Below are 16119 nucleotides of genomic sequence, written 5' to 3' on the forward strand. Positions count from 1 at the left end.
GCAAGTCTCTTCTTTTCTACAATTTGATTTTAACACACAAGTTTTAAACTAACAGTATAAGTAATGACAGCTAGGACGCAGGCAAGCAACGGTACTGCGCTCATTTCTGACATATTTTTCCCATGCAAGCACCTTTTGAATGTGGATTTTTCTTTTAATGATGAAAGGTGTTTCTCCTGACATTGTGCTTATGGGGATTCCTTAAATAAGGTGATGGTGAACACCCCACAAGGGTGTTGGATCTTCTCTACTGTGTGGGAGCCATGATTTTGCACTTTCAACAGCCAAGGAAAAACTGATTTTAAAACACTTCTGGGTTTTTTTTGGAATGTAGCACTGCCTTTTCAAGCAGTTTTATTTTACTCTGTGGGCAGCCCAGTGGTTTTGGCAGTGTGGTCTCCTGTTTTACCACTGACATAGGCAAAATGGATTGGCAGCGTATTTTTCAGGTTTCCTTGTGCACTTCTCAGCTATTTTTAGCACGCATAAGGCTTTCCGGCGGGCATTCTGTTGTTTTTGATGAAAGCAGCACACAGTGATGTTGCAGGGCAGAGCCAGTGGGTCAGAACATCCCACAAAACGACAGCTATTTGGGACATCTAATCGCCCGGTTCCGGTTAGAACGCCTTCTGTTGGCACACCCTCCAGAAGAGAGAGGGATGTACAGTGTTTCTCATGAAAAAGTACTAAACAATCTTATCACTGTCTCCTAATCCACTTTGGGAGTATTTATACAATGTAGTCCAAATTAAAAAAATAAGAGGTATTGTTGAAATCTAGCCTACGCGTTTCGGGACCACAAGTCCCATCATCAAGGAAAATACCCTCATATGTTTGCAAATATAAAAGAAAAATAGTATATAATTAATGCTAAACACCATTGTACCAAATCATCTTCATATATATTATACTTTAAAAGACAAAATTCTGACTGTGACATACACAGCGATAAATCTTACTTTAAAAAAACACTCTCTAATTCTGTCCCATCCAAAAGAGTAGATAATAACAGTATCGTCCAACACAGATCTCTGCATGCAGTAAGGAGCCGCTCTGTTGAGAGTTAGAAGAATAATAGACACATATACAGAAGATTAGAAGCCATGGCCAGACGATTCCTCAAAAGAGCGAATAAACCATGTGTACAACCTCGTGCACAACCCTAATACCATTACCCATGCAATGATGTGTCCACTACACAACCTAATAAGTATAAGATACAGGTTTATCACGCAGACAGACCCAGGAGAGTTAGTCATGGGTCGCTGGACAGGACTCCAATGAAGCTCTCGAAACCGTTCTTGTCCTGCCTAAAACCAGTTCCGGCTGAAAATAAAAACACAGTGTATCTAAATAAGTACACCCACTTGTCGTTTAGAAAAATAATATTAGCGTCCCTCTCTCTTAAAGTAGTACCTGATTATGGCTGCAAATATAGGCGTGTCCGCACCATTACTTCAATGTCGTAGCAGCTGTCTCGTAACCTTGAAGGGTAATGAGACAGACACTGTAAATCGTTCTATTGATGGGTTTACAAGGCCACCCTTAATGGGAGAAGGAAAGTTCTTCTTACCTCGAATTCCAGCGGTCTATTGTTTGGATGTCCTACTGCTAGAGTCGGCATTCTCATCGCTGCCTAACATGACCCGGAAGTATATCAGTTGCTAAAGAATTACTTGGCTTTTTCACCAGGGTTAGTTTCCCTAAAGAGGTTGTGTCTTACAGAGGAAGCAACGTTATGTCCAAGTACATGCAAGCCATGTGGAAGAAGTGTGGGGTCACCTATATGTTTTCTTCAGCTTATCGTCCACGGATAAATGGCTTACATGAGAGGTTCAACAGGACTCCCAAAAGCATGTTTGGATCTCTTGAGGAGCCCCAGAGGAGAACGTGGGATCTTCTTCTACTATGCTTACTCTTTGCCTACCGAGAGGTCCCTCAACAAAGGGTTGGTTATAACCCCTTTGAGCTTTTCTTTGGTCACCCTGTCAGGGGACCACTGGCTATAGTCAAGGAAGGATGGGCGCTCCCCACACCTCCTGTCACTAGTAATGTGGTAGACTATGTGCTGGGTTTGAGAAAGAGGATGGCCTTACTGATGGCTCAGGCCAGTTGAAGGCTGGACTGGCCTTGATCAAACACTGGTATGACCAGAAAGCTGCCCTGTGCATTTTCCCTCAGTCCAAGATGTCCTAATCATGAATCCCATCAGGAATAGGGCCCTGCAGGATAGATTGTCAGGCCCTTACAAAGTTGTGGAGCAACTGGGTGAGGTGAACTATTATGTGGACCTTGGGAGGCCTGGTCAAGCCCCTAAAGTGTTGCATGTAAATGGGCTGGAGGCATTCATCCCTAGAGTTGAAATGGCTGCTCTTGGCATCAGACAGAGAGAAAGATGATCCTGAACCCGGCCCTGATCTATTCCAAAGCAGTCATTCATATGGCTCAATTGAGGGTGTCAAATTGGCTCCTCAACTGTCTCCTCAGCAGCAAGTGAGGTGGGAACTTTGCTCAGGCAGTTCTCTCCCTTTTTCTCACTTACTCCAGATTTGACACCTTGGTGCACGTATGAAATTAACACTGGAGATAGTGTGCCTACCAAAAGTAGGAGCTATAGGATATCAGATAAAGTAAGGTCCCACATCAAGTCTGAGGTCAACAAGATGTTGGATCTAGGGGTGATTGAACCCTCCAGTAGACCATGGTCCCGGCCTGTGGTTCTGGTGCCAAAAGCAGGTACTTCTGAGTTGAGGTTCTGGGCTCTGAATGCTGATACCGAGACAGACGTTCACCCCCTACCAAGAACAGAAAAAGTGGTAGACAAGCTGGGTGCTTCCAAGTACCTCAGCACGTATGATCTCACTGCAGGATATTGGCAAATATCCCTTGCAGAAGATGCCAAGGAGAACATTGCATTCTCAAACCCAGAAGGGCTTTACCAGTTCAGGGTAGTGCCCTTTGGATTAAATAATGCACCTGCCACTTTTCAAAGGATTGTCAACCATGTTTCAAATGGGTTGGATGAATTCTGCATTGCATGTCTGGATGATATAGCAGTCTTTAGCCCCACTTGGGAAGAACATGTGGGAAACCTAGAGATAGCGTTGCAGGCTCTTCAGAAGACCCACCTGACCATAAAGGCCAGCAAGCGTCAAATTGGTCAGGGCTCAGTGGTTTACCTTGGGCATGAGATTGGTGGAGGTAGAATTCAGCATCTTCCCATGGAGGACCAGGAAGTACAAGACTGGTTTACCACCACAACCCAAACCCAAGTGAGAGCTTTCCTGTGCCTCACTGGGTATTACAGGAAATTCATGGCAGACCATGGTCCCATAGTTGCCCCCTGACTGCCCTTACTACTCCAAAGAAACCCAAGAAGATCACTTGGTCTGAGGAATGTGAGAAGGCCTTCCAAGGCTTAAAAGACTCCCTGTGCCAGGGCCCTGTTCTCGGGGCCCCTGACTACGAGAAAATGTTATTGTGCAGACAGATGCCTCTGACACTGGGATAGGGGCAGTTCTATCACAGCTAGATGAGAAAGGAAGGGAACACCCTATTGGATCAATAAGTCACCAGCTTAAGGACAGGGAGCTCAGGTGTTCCACTGTGGCAAAATAATGTTTTTCCATTGGGTGGGCCTTTAGGAAACTGAGACTCTACCTCTATGGAACCCACATCACTGTGCAGACTGAACATAGGCCCTTAAAGTGGCTGATGAACATGAAGGGTGAGAATCCTAAGTTGCTCAGGAAGTCCATTAGCCTCCAAGGCTTTGACCTCACCATTGAGCACAGGCCAGGTGTCCAACATAGCAATGCTGATGGGTTTTCCAGAATGCTTCACCTACCTGAACATGAGACTCATCCAGGGGTGGTTTAGTTCCCCCTATACTTAGTCTGGGAGGGGCGAGTGTTAGGGAAAATGTCTCTAAAGGCAACATTCCCTCTATATTTGTGGATCCCCCCTAAACATTTTGCTTTTGTTGCAGTATCCTGACCTGACTTTTGCCAGTTGAGCACAGCCTTCAGCTTCACTCCCCTGAGCTTTCGCTCATTGTTAAGGGGAAACTGACACGTCCTTCAGGCTGTCAGAACTGAGCAATGTTGGTTCTCTTAGTCTTTCGACTCTGTTGCCACTTTAGATAACACTTTATCATTGCGCAAAGCACATTACTGTACCGCGCACTGGGGTACTTGTGTTTTCTGGCCCTAGTCATCCACTCGGAATGAACTGTTGGCAGCAGAAGCTTTTTCGTGTATTTGTATAACTTTTTACTGAGACATACTGTGCATATCGCTTTTGTCTCATGACTGTGGCTAGTGTCTGTCATGGCAGTGCCACAAGGATTTTGTCTATTCCTTTGGCCATTTTGTCTGTTGGCCTTCCCCCCGGTCTTCATCACCCAGGACTTCCTTATTTGGGCATGCAGTTGCCTGAGAAAGCCGCTTCTTTCGCGGGCTACTGCAGGTCACGTGAGTGGGTACGCAGGAAATGGGCTGGAACAGTCTGGTCCTAATCCACATTAGTGGTGCCAGGATGTCTGGTGTGCACGACAGCATGAGAGTCACAGTGTTCCACAGTGTTTCCAGTGTTTCCAGATTGGATCACTGCTGACATGCATGAGTGGGGCAGATCTTCTCATTGGCTCACCGAGTGCTAGCACTCACCAGACTTGTGGATATGAGGAGGGCTCCTGAATGCAGACCCGGGGATCAGCAACAGGTCCGAATCGACCTGTAGAGAGAGCCAAGTATCCAGAAGACCAGAACAAGGACAATCCTGAGACTCGCAAACAACGGTTGGCACCTGAAGCCCGCATGTGTCCCGGTGGAGCCCTGCCCTGCACTCAATGTCAGAAGACCTGCAAATGTGCTTCAAACCTTTGGACACAAAGCTCCATTCATCATATGGTTGGACTTACTGATTTTCATTTCTGAATATTGTCTATGCTTTAAAGATTGTCTGCCCTTTTCCTTTACAGGCATTGGTGGGGTTCCCAACTTTATCACATTAACTCCAGGGACTGTATATATATTACATAGTGTGTTGCATGTGTGGTATTTTTACTTTGCTTTGCATCATTCATCTGTATTTTTCCTTGGGCCTAGAACATTGTATATTTTCACATACTTCGGTCTAATGGTAATTCTTGGTGTTTCATGTTTCACTGTGTGTCCTCATGAAAGACCTCTGATCATCCCCACTACTCATGAGATTTATCCTTGACTGCTCTCCAAGCTACCGTGAATTGGTCTGGCTATCTTCCCAGAAGTGTCCCCTGTTCACTAATAAGGGTTGCCTTCTAAACTTCTGTTCACCAGAGTAGAGTTTAGAAATCCATTCTAACATCTGTGTCAGAAAAATGTGGAGAAAAAGTGCATCAAAATATCTGCATCACAGAGCATGATAATCAAAATTCCTGTGGCACTGCTAACCATCAGCATTTAATTGCTCTGCTAAAAGTCTGGCTACACTTATGCAAAACAAGTCCAACGGATAAGCGTAGGACAGGCCACTTTTTCTACATACAAAATTGCAAACACAACAAAAAATGTAGGGAGCAAAATGATACTCCCAACAGAAAATAGGAAACAATGGACACATAGGAGTCTACATCCTGCTTCCACTGATATTTTCAGACCAGCATCTGGCAGAAAGGTGGCACAGGAAAGAAATCTAATAATATTAATGACTGATCTGAAAAGGAACTGTAAGTAAAAAATGTATCTTTCATTTTTATGATTTTCGAGGTGGAACGAAATATGGATTACAACATGAGGGAAGCTGAGCAAGCTCACACATGCAAAGCTTTGATGAAACAAAGATTGTCATGAATGCTAAATCCATATTCAAGAAGGTCAAAGGGGAATGCTTCATTGATATAGCCTATATTAATGTGTCGGATAAGGGCAGCACTTTCAATCAATGTGAATGTTATGTTATGTTAGCAGGATTTATAGAGCGCACGTACGCCCAAAGGCATCATGGCGCTAAGAAAACCAGGACAGTTAAATACAAGCAGAAGAGGAGCATTCTAGAATAGCAAAGTTTGTAATGTCCGCCGGAAGGCAAGGTGGTCAACAATCTTCTGAAGGTCAAGAGGAACTTCATTCCAGGCCTTTGCTACCACAACAGAAAAGGCACGACCGCCGATGCGGCTGCGCCTTAACCGGGGGACAACTAGTAAAAGAGCAGAGTGGGAATAAAGAGCGCAGGTAGGAATATAATGCACAAATCTTGCTTGCAGATACTCGGTGCCAATGCCGTAAAAAGCCTGGTGAACCATACACATAGATTTAAACATAACCCTAGCCTCCACAGGGAGCCAATGAGGTTGTCTCAGCAGAGGGGACATGTGTGTACCAAATGGTGGGCAAAGAACTGATTTTGCTGCTGCATTTTGAAGACGTTGCAGCCGTCTGAGCAGGTACAGGGGCTGACCTAGATAGAGTGAGTTACAGTAGCTGACTCCACTTAAGACTAGGGCAGCAACCACAGGTGCTTGAGAAGCAGTTGGAATAAAAGGAAGAACCTGAAGTTTAAAATGACCGGTCTTAAACACTGCTGCCGCCTGATCCGCCATGGTCAAGGAGACAGCAATTTTTATACGCAGGTTTCTTACTGACATAACAGGCGTAGGGAGTGGGCCCAAGGAGGAGGGTCAAAAATCATCGGTCCAATACAAGTGGGGGGAGGTGATGCATACAAACAGGACCTCAGTTTTGCTGGCGTTTGGTTTGAGCCAGTTCAAGGTCATCCAACCACCTAGCTCCTCCAGAAAGTTCCTTAAACAAGCTGCTGCATCCAATTGAGATAGGTCCAGACAAACCAAAATCTGGGTGTCATCCGCATAGGAATAAAAGCGGAATCCATTTGACTGAAGGAGAACCAGCAAGAGTCTAATGTAAGCATGGAACAAAATGGGGGGCAGGGCAGAGCCCTGGGGGACCCCACAAAACATACAGACGTGGCAGATCAAAAAGGGGGAGGGATACTGATTGTGAACGGTCAGCCAAGAAAGCAGAGAACCAACTGAGAACATGGCCGACAGGCCAGCAGCAGATAACTGAGAGATCAGGGTAGAATGATCAACAGTGTCGAAAGCTGCCGATAGGTCTAATAACAAGATGGCTCTGACAACACCCTGATCAACCAGACATACCAGGTCATCTAATACTGAGTTCAGAACGGATTCAGTGCCTCTTCCTGGCTGAAAGCCGATTGAAACTTATCAAAGTATTGAGAGGACTCAAGAAAAGTAGATAGACAGGGAGATACCAGGGCTTCCAGGACCTTCATGAGAAACAGCAGAAATAGGCCAATATTTGGCAAGTACTGCAGGATCTGACAAGGACTTTTTCAGCAACGGAATAACCAAAGCATGTTTGAGTGAGGGGGGGATCACTCCAGTGGAGAAAGAAAGAAAGAAAGAAAGAAAGAAAGATTTACAGCAGAGGTGATGTGAGTAATCAGGTCACAAGAGGTTTCCTTTATGAGAGCTAAGGGTATGGCATCATCAGGGGAGGTGGAATTTAAGCGCTGAATAGCCAAGAGAATATCAGAATGCGAAAACACAGGGAAGGTGGACCAAGTCCCCGTAGCAGGAAGGGGTTCAACATGAATCCTATTTGCGTGAGTGCCCTAGCCTCCTCATTTATGGTATCTCTATAGCCGATATTTTATCCAGAAAAAAAGAGGACAGGGAGTCACACAATGCCTGACAAGGTGTCACCAAGGGATGACCAGATTTAGGGGTCAAGAGGGATTGAACTAAGTCAAAAAAGCCTTGGGCTTGTTTAAAGCCTCCTCCACGGTGTGACTAAAATAAGCTTTCTTTGCGTTAGTGATAGCTGTATGATATGTCAAGAGTACTAGGAAAGTCAGTTTTAACTTTGCATGAATATGTAGCACGCCATTTCCTCTCGGCTTGTCTACACTGGAGTTTAAGAGCACGAAGTTCCATGGTAAACCAAGGTTCAGATCTGCGGCACCTTTGTTTAGATTGTTTCATAGGTGCCAATAGGTCAGCCATAGCAGTATATGCCTCTTCTAAGGTATGCAGGGAACAGTTATCAACCTAACCACAGTGAGCTAACAAGGAGGTGGCAAGCTCATGGTTACTAATCCCCTGCCAACTATGTTTAAGAGTACCTGGTTTAGGACAGGGGGAGGGAGGAATCTTATTAAGACAGGAAAAGGGCACCAGAAAATGATCTGACCAAGCCACGGAGATAAGGGGAGCCAGAATTCAGGTCAAGAACATTTCCATGTATATGAATGGGGTGTGTAACCCTCTGAGGGAGACCTAAGTCTAACATAGTGGCCATGAAGTTAGCCACTTGTCCTGCAGTAGGACAAGTCAGGGGCAGATTAAAATCACCAGTAACTATCAGTTCAGGATAAGTGATCTGAAGTTCAAGTACCAGTGCAGGTAACATGGTGCAAAAACCACTGTCTGGGCCAGGCGGCCGGTATACTAGAAGAACGGAGAGAGTATCACTATTCATTTGGTGGATATATGAATCAAATTATCTGCATACACTTGGATGGAAATGTGTTCATTCTAGAGATTTCATCTGAAGCTGCTAGTTTACCCTTGCAGACAGCATGCACACTTGCAGCTCACCTCTGTATGCTCCCATTCAGCCCCTACCTCACCTGAATGTTTAGATATATCATAATAGGGGTCCATTTTTAGTTTTGTCTAATGAAGATAGGGATATGCAGCTGTATGAGGAAATAATATTGGCCTAGAAAGTCTATGTGCGCTTGTTACTTTCTTCTGTATTTGTTGAGGGATACATTTAGGCCAGTAGTGTGACAAGTAGTACATTGTCTGTGTTATCTTATTCTCATCACATTACATTGATAGGAGGCAGCAATCTCAGCCCACAAAATGATCTGTCCGATAGGTACTATGTTCACTGCAGCTATCAATGAGCTCCTCGTATAATACAAACTTCTAAAAAGAGTCTGCCTTCAGCCTCTTGGCTTCTAAGCAGTGGATGTTCCCAGCATACAGTCCTGTTTTATAGTACTAAACTTGTTTAGACCCAGGGGTTTCCCCTTTCAGACAGAAAACGTAAAGGCTAGAAGTTAGATATTGTTCATATTTAGTGATGATTTATAGAACCTTGAAATATATAAAAAAGTGGCAATGTTAAAAATGTGTTAATAGTTGTAAAATGTCTACCTACAGAAAATCCCAAACTGTTGGCTATCGTAAAGCGTGTTCTTTTTTGCACAATAGATTGGGACTATGGACAAGGTCAAAATCTAAATCGAACACTTGAGAAAAAATTCAGAACGAAGGTGAAGAAGGAACAGACATATTGCCTAATTGTCTAAATTGACTGCTTTTTTGGGAGAAACATTTAGATGAAAAAACACATAACAACGAAACACATTTAATATCAATAGTCAAAGACAGGTTGATATCAGAGTCTAAAAGAGCTTGGCTAGAATGATTGAGTGATGAGCAAATAGGATGTTGGTTGATTGCTCAAGACTGAAATCACTGCCAGGTGGGAAGGAAAGAAAAAAGATAATTGGGCATCATTATAAGGTTGGTGGTACCCCATCGGATACCACCAAAATGGCAATACCGTTCCCGCCACTTGATCTGCTGGAATAACTGGTGGCAGATTACAAGTGGCAGGAATAACGGTAAATCCCCATTCCATGGAGTGCCATTGGACTCCATGGGGGGGTTTGCAGATATTACCGGCACCTGTGATACCGGTGCCAATATTATACCAGCTGCTTTTTGGCAGTGGGGTGCCTGATTTACCTCCAGCGCCTGGCTGGAGGTAAACCAGGGCAACCCACTGGCAAACTTGTAGTTTGGCGGTGCAGGAAAAGTGGCGGTAACGGAATTACGGCCACTTTTTTCCTGCATCGCCAACCTTGTAAGGAGGCCCATTAATATGTACCACAAATAATTCCAGAGGGAATTTGTGTTGCCTTAAGTATAGTAGAAAATATAAAAAATGATAGACATCCTAGAGAGCCCAAAGTGTATGAGTTAAATGTCCTATTAAAGTGTAGTAAAAGGAGTTTAAGTGGGATTGAACACCAATGCTAGTATGTAGGTAAACCTGTAGCACAAGAATGAAAGTAAGGAGGAATTAATTATCAGAGTATGGCATTTCTACATTGTCCTGTTTTTCAGAGATGGAATGGAATGAAACATTTACTGCTGATAACCAGTGTTGTAGCATTAAAAATCAATGTTAAAAAAGGAAGAGGAGGTGGTGCAGGCAGGTATTTGGGGTGTAGAAATTAAAGTTCACATGTCTGCATCAAAATCCAGAGGAATGCAGCGAAATGTTGGCTATACAAATTAACATTAGTAACCTACAGAATCTTTCAAACTACCAAAATCTAAATAGAAACCAACTGCATTTCAATATGTTGGGGTTGAGAAAGTTCACTGTGTGCCTGGTGCACATGTGCATTGCTCAATTTTAACCCCCTTTACTTGTCACAAAAGGTAAGGGCAGCAGACAGTGGCAGCCAGTTTGGTTATGAGGATTGCTTGGAGGACAAAGTACAGGCTTGTGAGGATATGACAGAAATGAGGGTGCATAGTCCCAGGGGTTGGAGCTACCAGGCCCAACAGATTTTATTGGTTTTCAGAGGTATTAGAAGTGTCTTAATATGCAGAATGATAATTTAATCTTAATTGTTGTAGTCTACATTTATAAATAGAACCCTAACAATGAGACCATTTTTGCACTTATAATTGCATGAAGGAAGATGTTGTTAACAGAAAGCTACATGGAACCCAATTGGCAGCTAATGTAGTTATCCTAGAACTTGTAGCTGTGAGGAAATTACATGAATACGAAATTGAATGAATTAAGAGAAAGTGTAATACAGTCATCTGACCAATTATATCCCACCAATCATCTATTATGGGAGGTGCATACTCATCAACAAATTCACATTTTTAAAGTCCAACATACAAAATTGCACCACAGTCTTTTACATTTAGTTGTGACATTTATAATTCAATTCAAAATGGTTGTATATTGTTTCCCTCATCAGTGTAGTGGGTCCACCTGACAGAGTGAAGTGACATTTTCTGGTACAGCAAACCTTGAAAACTGCTGTTCCCTAAAAGATGATTCCTTTGTATATTATACCAGGTGGACCAATGAGGCAGACATCAAGTTGTATGATTTGCAAATCAGATCTTCAGATGGCAGCAGAAGTAGAAACGTGGAAGCAAATTTACTGCATTAGCTAATTATGTATCATTATCTTTTCTTAAGAATTCTCCTGATTTAATTGTCTTCCTTACCTAAGGAGGAATTATGGCAAAGCTTTAAGTCATAACACTCAAATCCCTCCTTAGCTCTCCAGCCATAGTTCCCTCCTTTAACAATGATGTCAATTTCTTCAAACCTGTTCTGGCCAACATCACCACAGAATATTCTGCCTCTTCCATGTCCAGTGACCGGGTCGCCTCGATCTACAGCACAGCGCCACATGTTCCTGACCCCGTATGCATATACTTCTGGACGAGCATCATGGTGGGAGATGAAGGGGTTATCTGGTGGGATGCCATAAGGCCTTCCAGCGTGGTTCATCACATCCACGTCTATCCTTAAAACTTTCCCTAATAAGGCTTTCCTGTGTTAAAGAAAATGCAAGAAAGAGGTGAAAACAATTCTAACCACTCAATATATGCACATTTAGTTTTATGTAAGTGCTTTACATTTCATGTCTAATTTTCATATTTCACCATGAAGAATTAGGCTTTAAGGGATCATGTGCCATGAAATGCATTGAATGATCCTTACATGCACAATCAGTACAATCAGTGTCATATGTGTTTGCACCAATATTAAAGTCCATTAAATTGTGCACTACATTAAATATATCTGCTAAGGGACATGTGCTGGAGCAAGCACACCTCCCGCAAATGGTGCGGATTGTCTGCCACCCAGGGCATGGTGTACAACTTGCCAATATGTGGCTTGATGCTAAATTGGCACATAGTAGGACATGATTAAGGAAGTGGCATACATATGATACTCAGAAGACATTGTGGCATGCCTTGTCCACTATAGAGGATACATAAAGTCAATACGCAACAAACAACATAATATTTAGCCCCAAAACAATCCATGAATTTTGGAAGACTGGGACCACCTATAACATATTAAATTTGACCCTCGGTGATGCTGGCTAATAAACTGGTATACTTCTCCCTACTCAAAATAAAGGCCAACCAATTCTCGTTCATCGCAGTTACCTCACCACAACAAACACCCTTGCCCGACACCCTGCAAGTTTCCCTCCTTCAGCATTTTCACATAGCAAGAAACAACAAAATTGGATAGGAGTATGAAAGTCCCTGACACAATGTTCCACACTAGACCATTCTCGGTCACCAAGGATCATATCCATACCTAAGTGCTTCTCATCAATAAGATCTACACTGTCTCCTTCCAAAACCAAACTGTTCCAAAGGCCCTAATGCAGGCTCTGGTCACTCTTCTACTGACTTTACTCATCTCTAATCCAATAACAACCGAGAAAACCACTGATATCTACGGTTGCCAAAAAATGAAAACTGGGAAGAAACGTATTTCACTATTAGGCCCCAATCTGTGGGGAAAAAATACTGTGCAAACTACTATGCAAAGGACAGTGAAAAGACAAATCATCTTGATGTTTCTTCAACCACTGCACCTAAGCTCAATTAAACCATCAACAGGCTGTTTCTTTTGTCATTGTATTTAATCTGTAAAATGCCTATTTTTTCTTGTTTGCCTTTTTCGCCAGTGTTTCACTTCCCTATTCTTTCCTGGTGCCTTCAATACATATTCATTTTGTGTATGGTGCATTACAAATCAAAAATAAAACAAGGTTGTGCCCTAATTCACGTGGGACTTTATTGAGGTATCAAGGAAGACCTTCTGGTGCCAAGCCAAAGACAGCCAATGGTTTTCCGGCATATGCAATCCGTGGCATAGGAGTTTAACTGCCAGGATCACTGTGAGTGGATTTATGCCTCAGCCTTTGGAGTAGAATTTGAAAGCTCCCTTGAGGTGTTTGGGGTTTGTGACTATGCACCTGCAAATAATTTGTGGGGTTCCCCATTGCACACTTATTAACAAAATGTGGTTGCCCAATACAGAAAATCATTGGTGCTAGTTCATTATTAGTCTTGATGCTGCATTAGGAAAATAACCAAGTTTGTTTTCCCTGCATTTTGTGTGCAGGGTGTACTTTGGTATTTCAGAAAGGTCCTTGGTGTCATTTCCATATTATCTAGATGTCAGTGGAGAGCCTCGCACAGCACAGTCACTAACAGCAATTCTGTCCTTTGCATGGTGGTGTGCCCTATGCTAATGAGAGAATCCCTGCTTCTCTTGATGCATGTCCCATTAATTATGGAAGCGCACATCCCTGGGGGTACAAACATTCCACATCACCCATGTGTGGTATTTGAAAGAGAGCCAATGAGGGTTCCATACACCTTCAGGAGGTATGTTTACAGACTTCTTGAAAGGGGATTCTGGGCACCCTGCCAAAGGAAGCCTGGGATCCCTTAGATATATGCAGACAATGTGCCCAGGGGCTCACTGCCTACCTTTTACATGCGGTCTGAAGCCCCCCTGTGGGCGGTCTACAGATCCTGTGCAAATGCACTGTGATACCAGCGTACATCAACAGAGGGGAGTGAGACTGCCTATTTGTGCCTTTGAATCCAGTGCAGGAAAACAAACAACAGCTGAGATCCTCACAGCCAACCAGGCCTGCAGGAAACAAGCACACAATAAGAGCAATTTCCTCTGACCCAACAGTAAATAGTTTATTAAGATTCCACCATTGGCATAGAAACCACAATTCAATACTATTTGCGTGAAAAAAGTAAAATAAGCATTTACATGCAGTGAATAGAAAACAGTCAACACTAACTTTACGTAAGGAAGCTCTTTAACTGTCCATGTTAGATCACTTAATCTGCTTTTGTGATTAATGATAAATGATAGTCATGTCTGTGATGGGAATCAACTGACAAGACAAACTCAGAAGGCCTGAGTAGCAAGCAAAGCACCATCCACCGGCCTGTATGTGTATCTGGGGAGCATAGTAGGTTGAGATGGTGGCCAACTATTCTGCCTAGACTTCTTCTTCTTCCCTAGATCTCAGTCCCTATGCTTCTTATGTAAGTACATCTCTCCTCCTTTATTCCAGGACCCTACTTCCTTATATGCCTCCATTAGTCACCAACTATCTTAGCTTCTCCTATTTGTATTTGTTGGTTAAAGTCGTCAATCTCTTTAACAAATCTTTCAACAAGCTCTCAGTATTTCGCTTCTAGGTCACTTTCATTCTATTTATGACCATCTTCACCCCTTTGGGCCATGCATCTCCCTTAGTCGTATATTTCAAAGTCTCTGAATTCTCTCCCACCATCGTTACTGCTTTGGGTACTATTCTGAAAATGTTTCAGATCTTTTCCCTTCCATTCATCTTCTTTAACCCTTTGGACTCTATTTTCAATAAATTCCAATTTTCACTGCTTCATCTCACCTTTTTCCCTAATTTTGGTACTATGGTCACTGTTCTACAAGTATCTATTCTCTATTGTCACTCCTTTCAGTACTATTGCCACACCTCTTCAAGGTTTTCCTCCTTGTCTCACCTTTCTCACCCCTTTGGCTATTTGAGCACCACTCTTTCCATTTCTATTTTCAACCTTAATAACAATGCTTCTTTGACCTTCTTCAAATAGTTCAACTCCTTCTCCGCTCCTCTAAGCACCACTCTCCTAACTACTTTCACCCTCTACTTCTTCACCCATTTGTATGTTGTCCTTCTTCTGGCTACTTCTAATCTCCACTTCCTCACCACTTTGGGCACCATCTTCCTGCACTATACTTTCAAATGCATGGATATCTAGGACTCTCCCAGCATCTTCACACATATGAGCACCTTTTGTTTGCCCATTGGGTGCTACCGCCTTTCCCTCCACTTTCAAGTTAAACACTCTAGATCTCTTCCACCTTCTCCATCCTTCTAGGCATCAAATTCTTCCTCAATACTCTTTAGCCACCATTCATCCACTCCCTGCTTCTTACGTCAACTCTCTTGACAACTTGGTGTGGTCCCTTTGATCACTCCTCAAACTTGCAGGTTTCAGTGGTGCTCAGCCTCCTTCTCTACTTGGTTTTTGATCAATCTCCTGTTCTGTCAGAAAAACTCTAGTCAACTGAATGTATGGTTTCACTCGCTGGTCTTCAGCTCCTACTTCACACATCCACTAATTTTGACAAATCCCATGGGTTTTTAAAGGGCTGTGTTCCTTCCCCTTGGGCTGGGCTTCCTGTTAGTATCTACACTTGTGTTCTGAGTTGGTAAGGGGCTGTCATAGGTTACCCTTAAATTGTACACTTAAGTTTATTTTGCAGTTTAGTGTCCTTTTCCTAGCCTATACACCATCATGAAATGCATTCCCTCTGCTTCCACTGGTAAACACAGCCTGAGAGTTGTATAGCTCCCAAGACTAATCATGTGTGAAAGAGTATGATTAATTATTTAAAAGTAAGTGTCATACTTCCGTGTGTGAAAGTAATGTTTGTTGTAACTGTGAGTCGTAAACATAAATGCTGCCATTACACAAAGGATTAGTAATACTGTATATCTTGCGGAACACATGTCTCAGGCAACATTTCTCTGGGTCTTTCAAATGGGTTTTTCTTACCACAGGACTGTCAGCAACAGTAAGAGTGGATGTTTGATGGGTTTCTCTGTGATCTTTCTCACAAAACATATATAGTGGCTGGGATATGCGGGTGTCTTTCCGTTTGGAAGTGTGAATTATGATTTCCTAAAGGGCAGTAGCCACATAGTCTCCAGCTTCAGTGGAGAGATTGATTTATCTTATCCCATATGGTCCCCTCTATTCAGGAGTTAGGGCTGAGACCTTATAGGTACCACATCCCTAGTTAGTGCCATGTTACTGCCTCCTGCCCTGACATGGAAGCTAAGTGGGTTGATGAGAGTATCTTCCCCATACCACCTCTTGGTCCACCATCCACTAGCTTGGGCAATGCCCCAGAACATGTTCAGGGACCCTGTCACGTGGCTATTTAAAGT

The 16119-nt window shown here is 43.1% G+C and overlaps 1 protein-coding gene across 2 annotated transcripts in view; it reads right to left on the reverse strand.

Annotated features, from left to right (window-relative positions):
- Nucleotides 1-16119, reverse strand: part of HHIPL2 (HHIP like 2) — a 576366-nt gene that overhangs the window by 269644 nt on the left and 290603 nt on the right. The window contains exon 4 of one of the 2 annotated variants that reach the window (XM_069608603.1): nt 11410-11637. In XM_069608603.1, the coding sequence (XP_069464704.1) occupies nt 11410-11637 (228 nt within the window). Of the gene's footprint in view, nt 1-11305; nt 11638-16119 lie in introns of both variants that reach the window. The other variant, XM_069608602.1, reaches the window with a different exon arrangement.

Source organism: Ambystoma mexicanum, chromosome 4q, assembly GCF_040938575.1.
Source record: "Ambystoma mexicanum isolate Mex_15411 chromosome 4q, UKY_AmexF1_1, whole genome shotgun sequence".
In the NCBI taxonomy this organism is placed as follows: Eukaryota; Metazoa; Chordata; class Amphibia; order Caudata; family Ambystomatidae; genus Ambystoma; species Ambystoma mexicanum.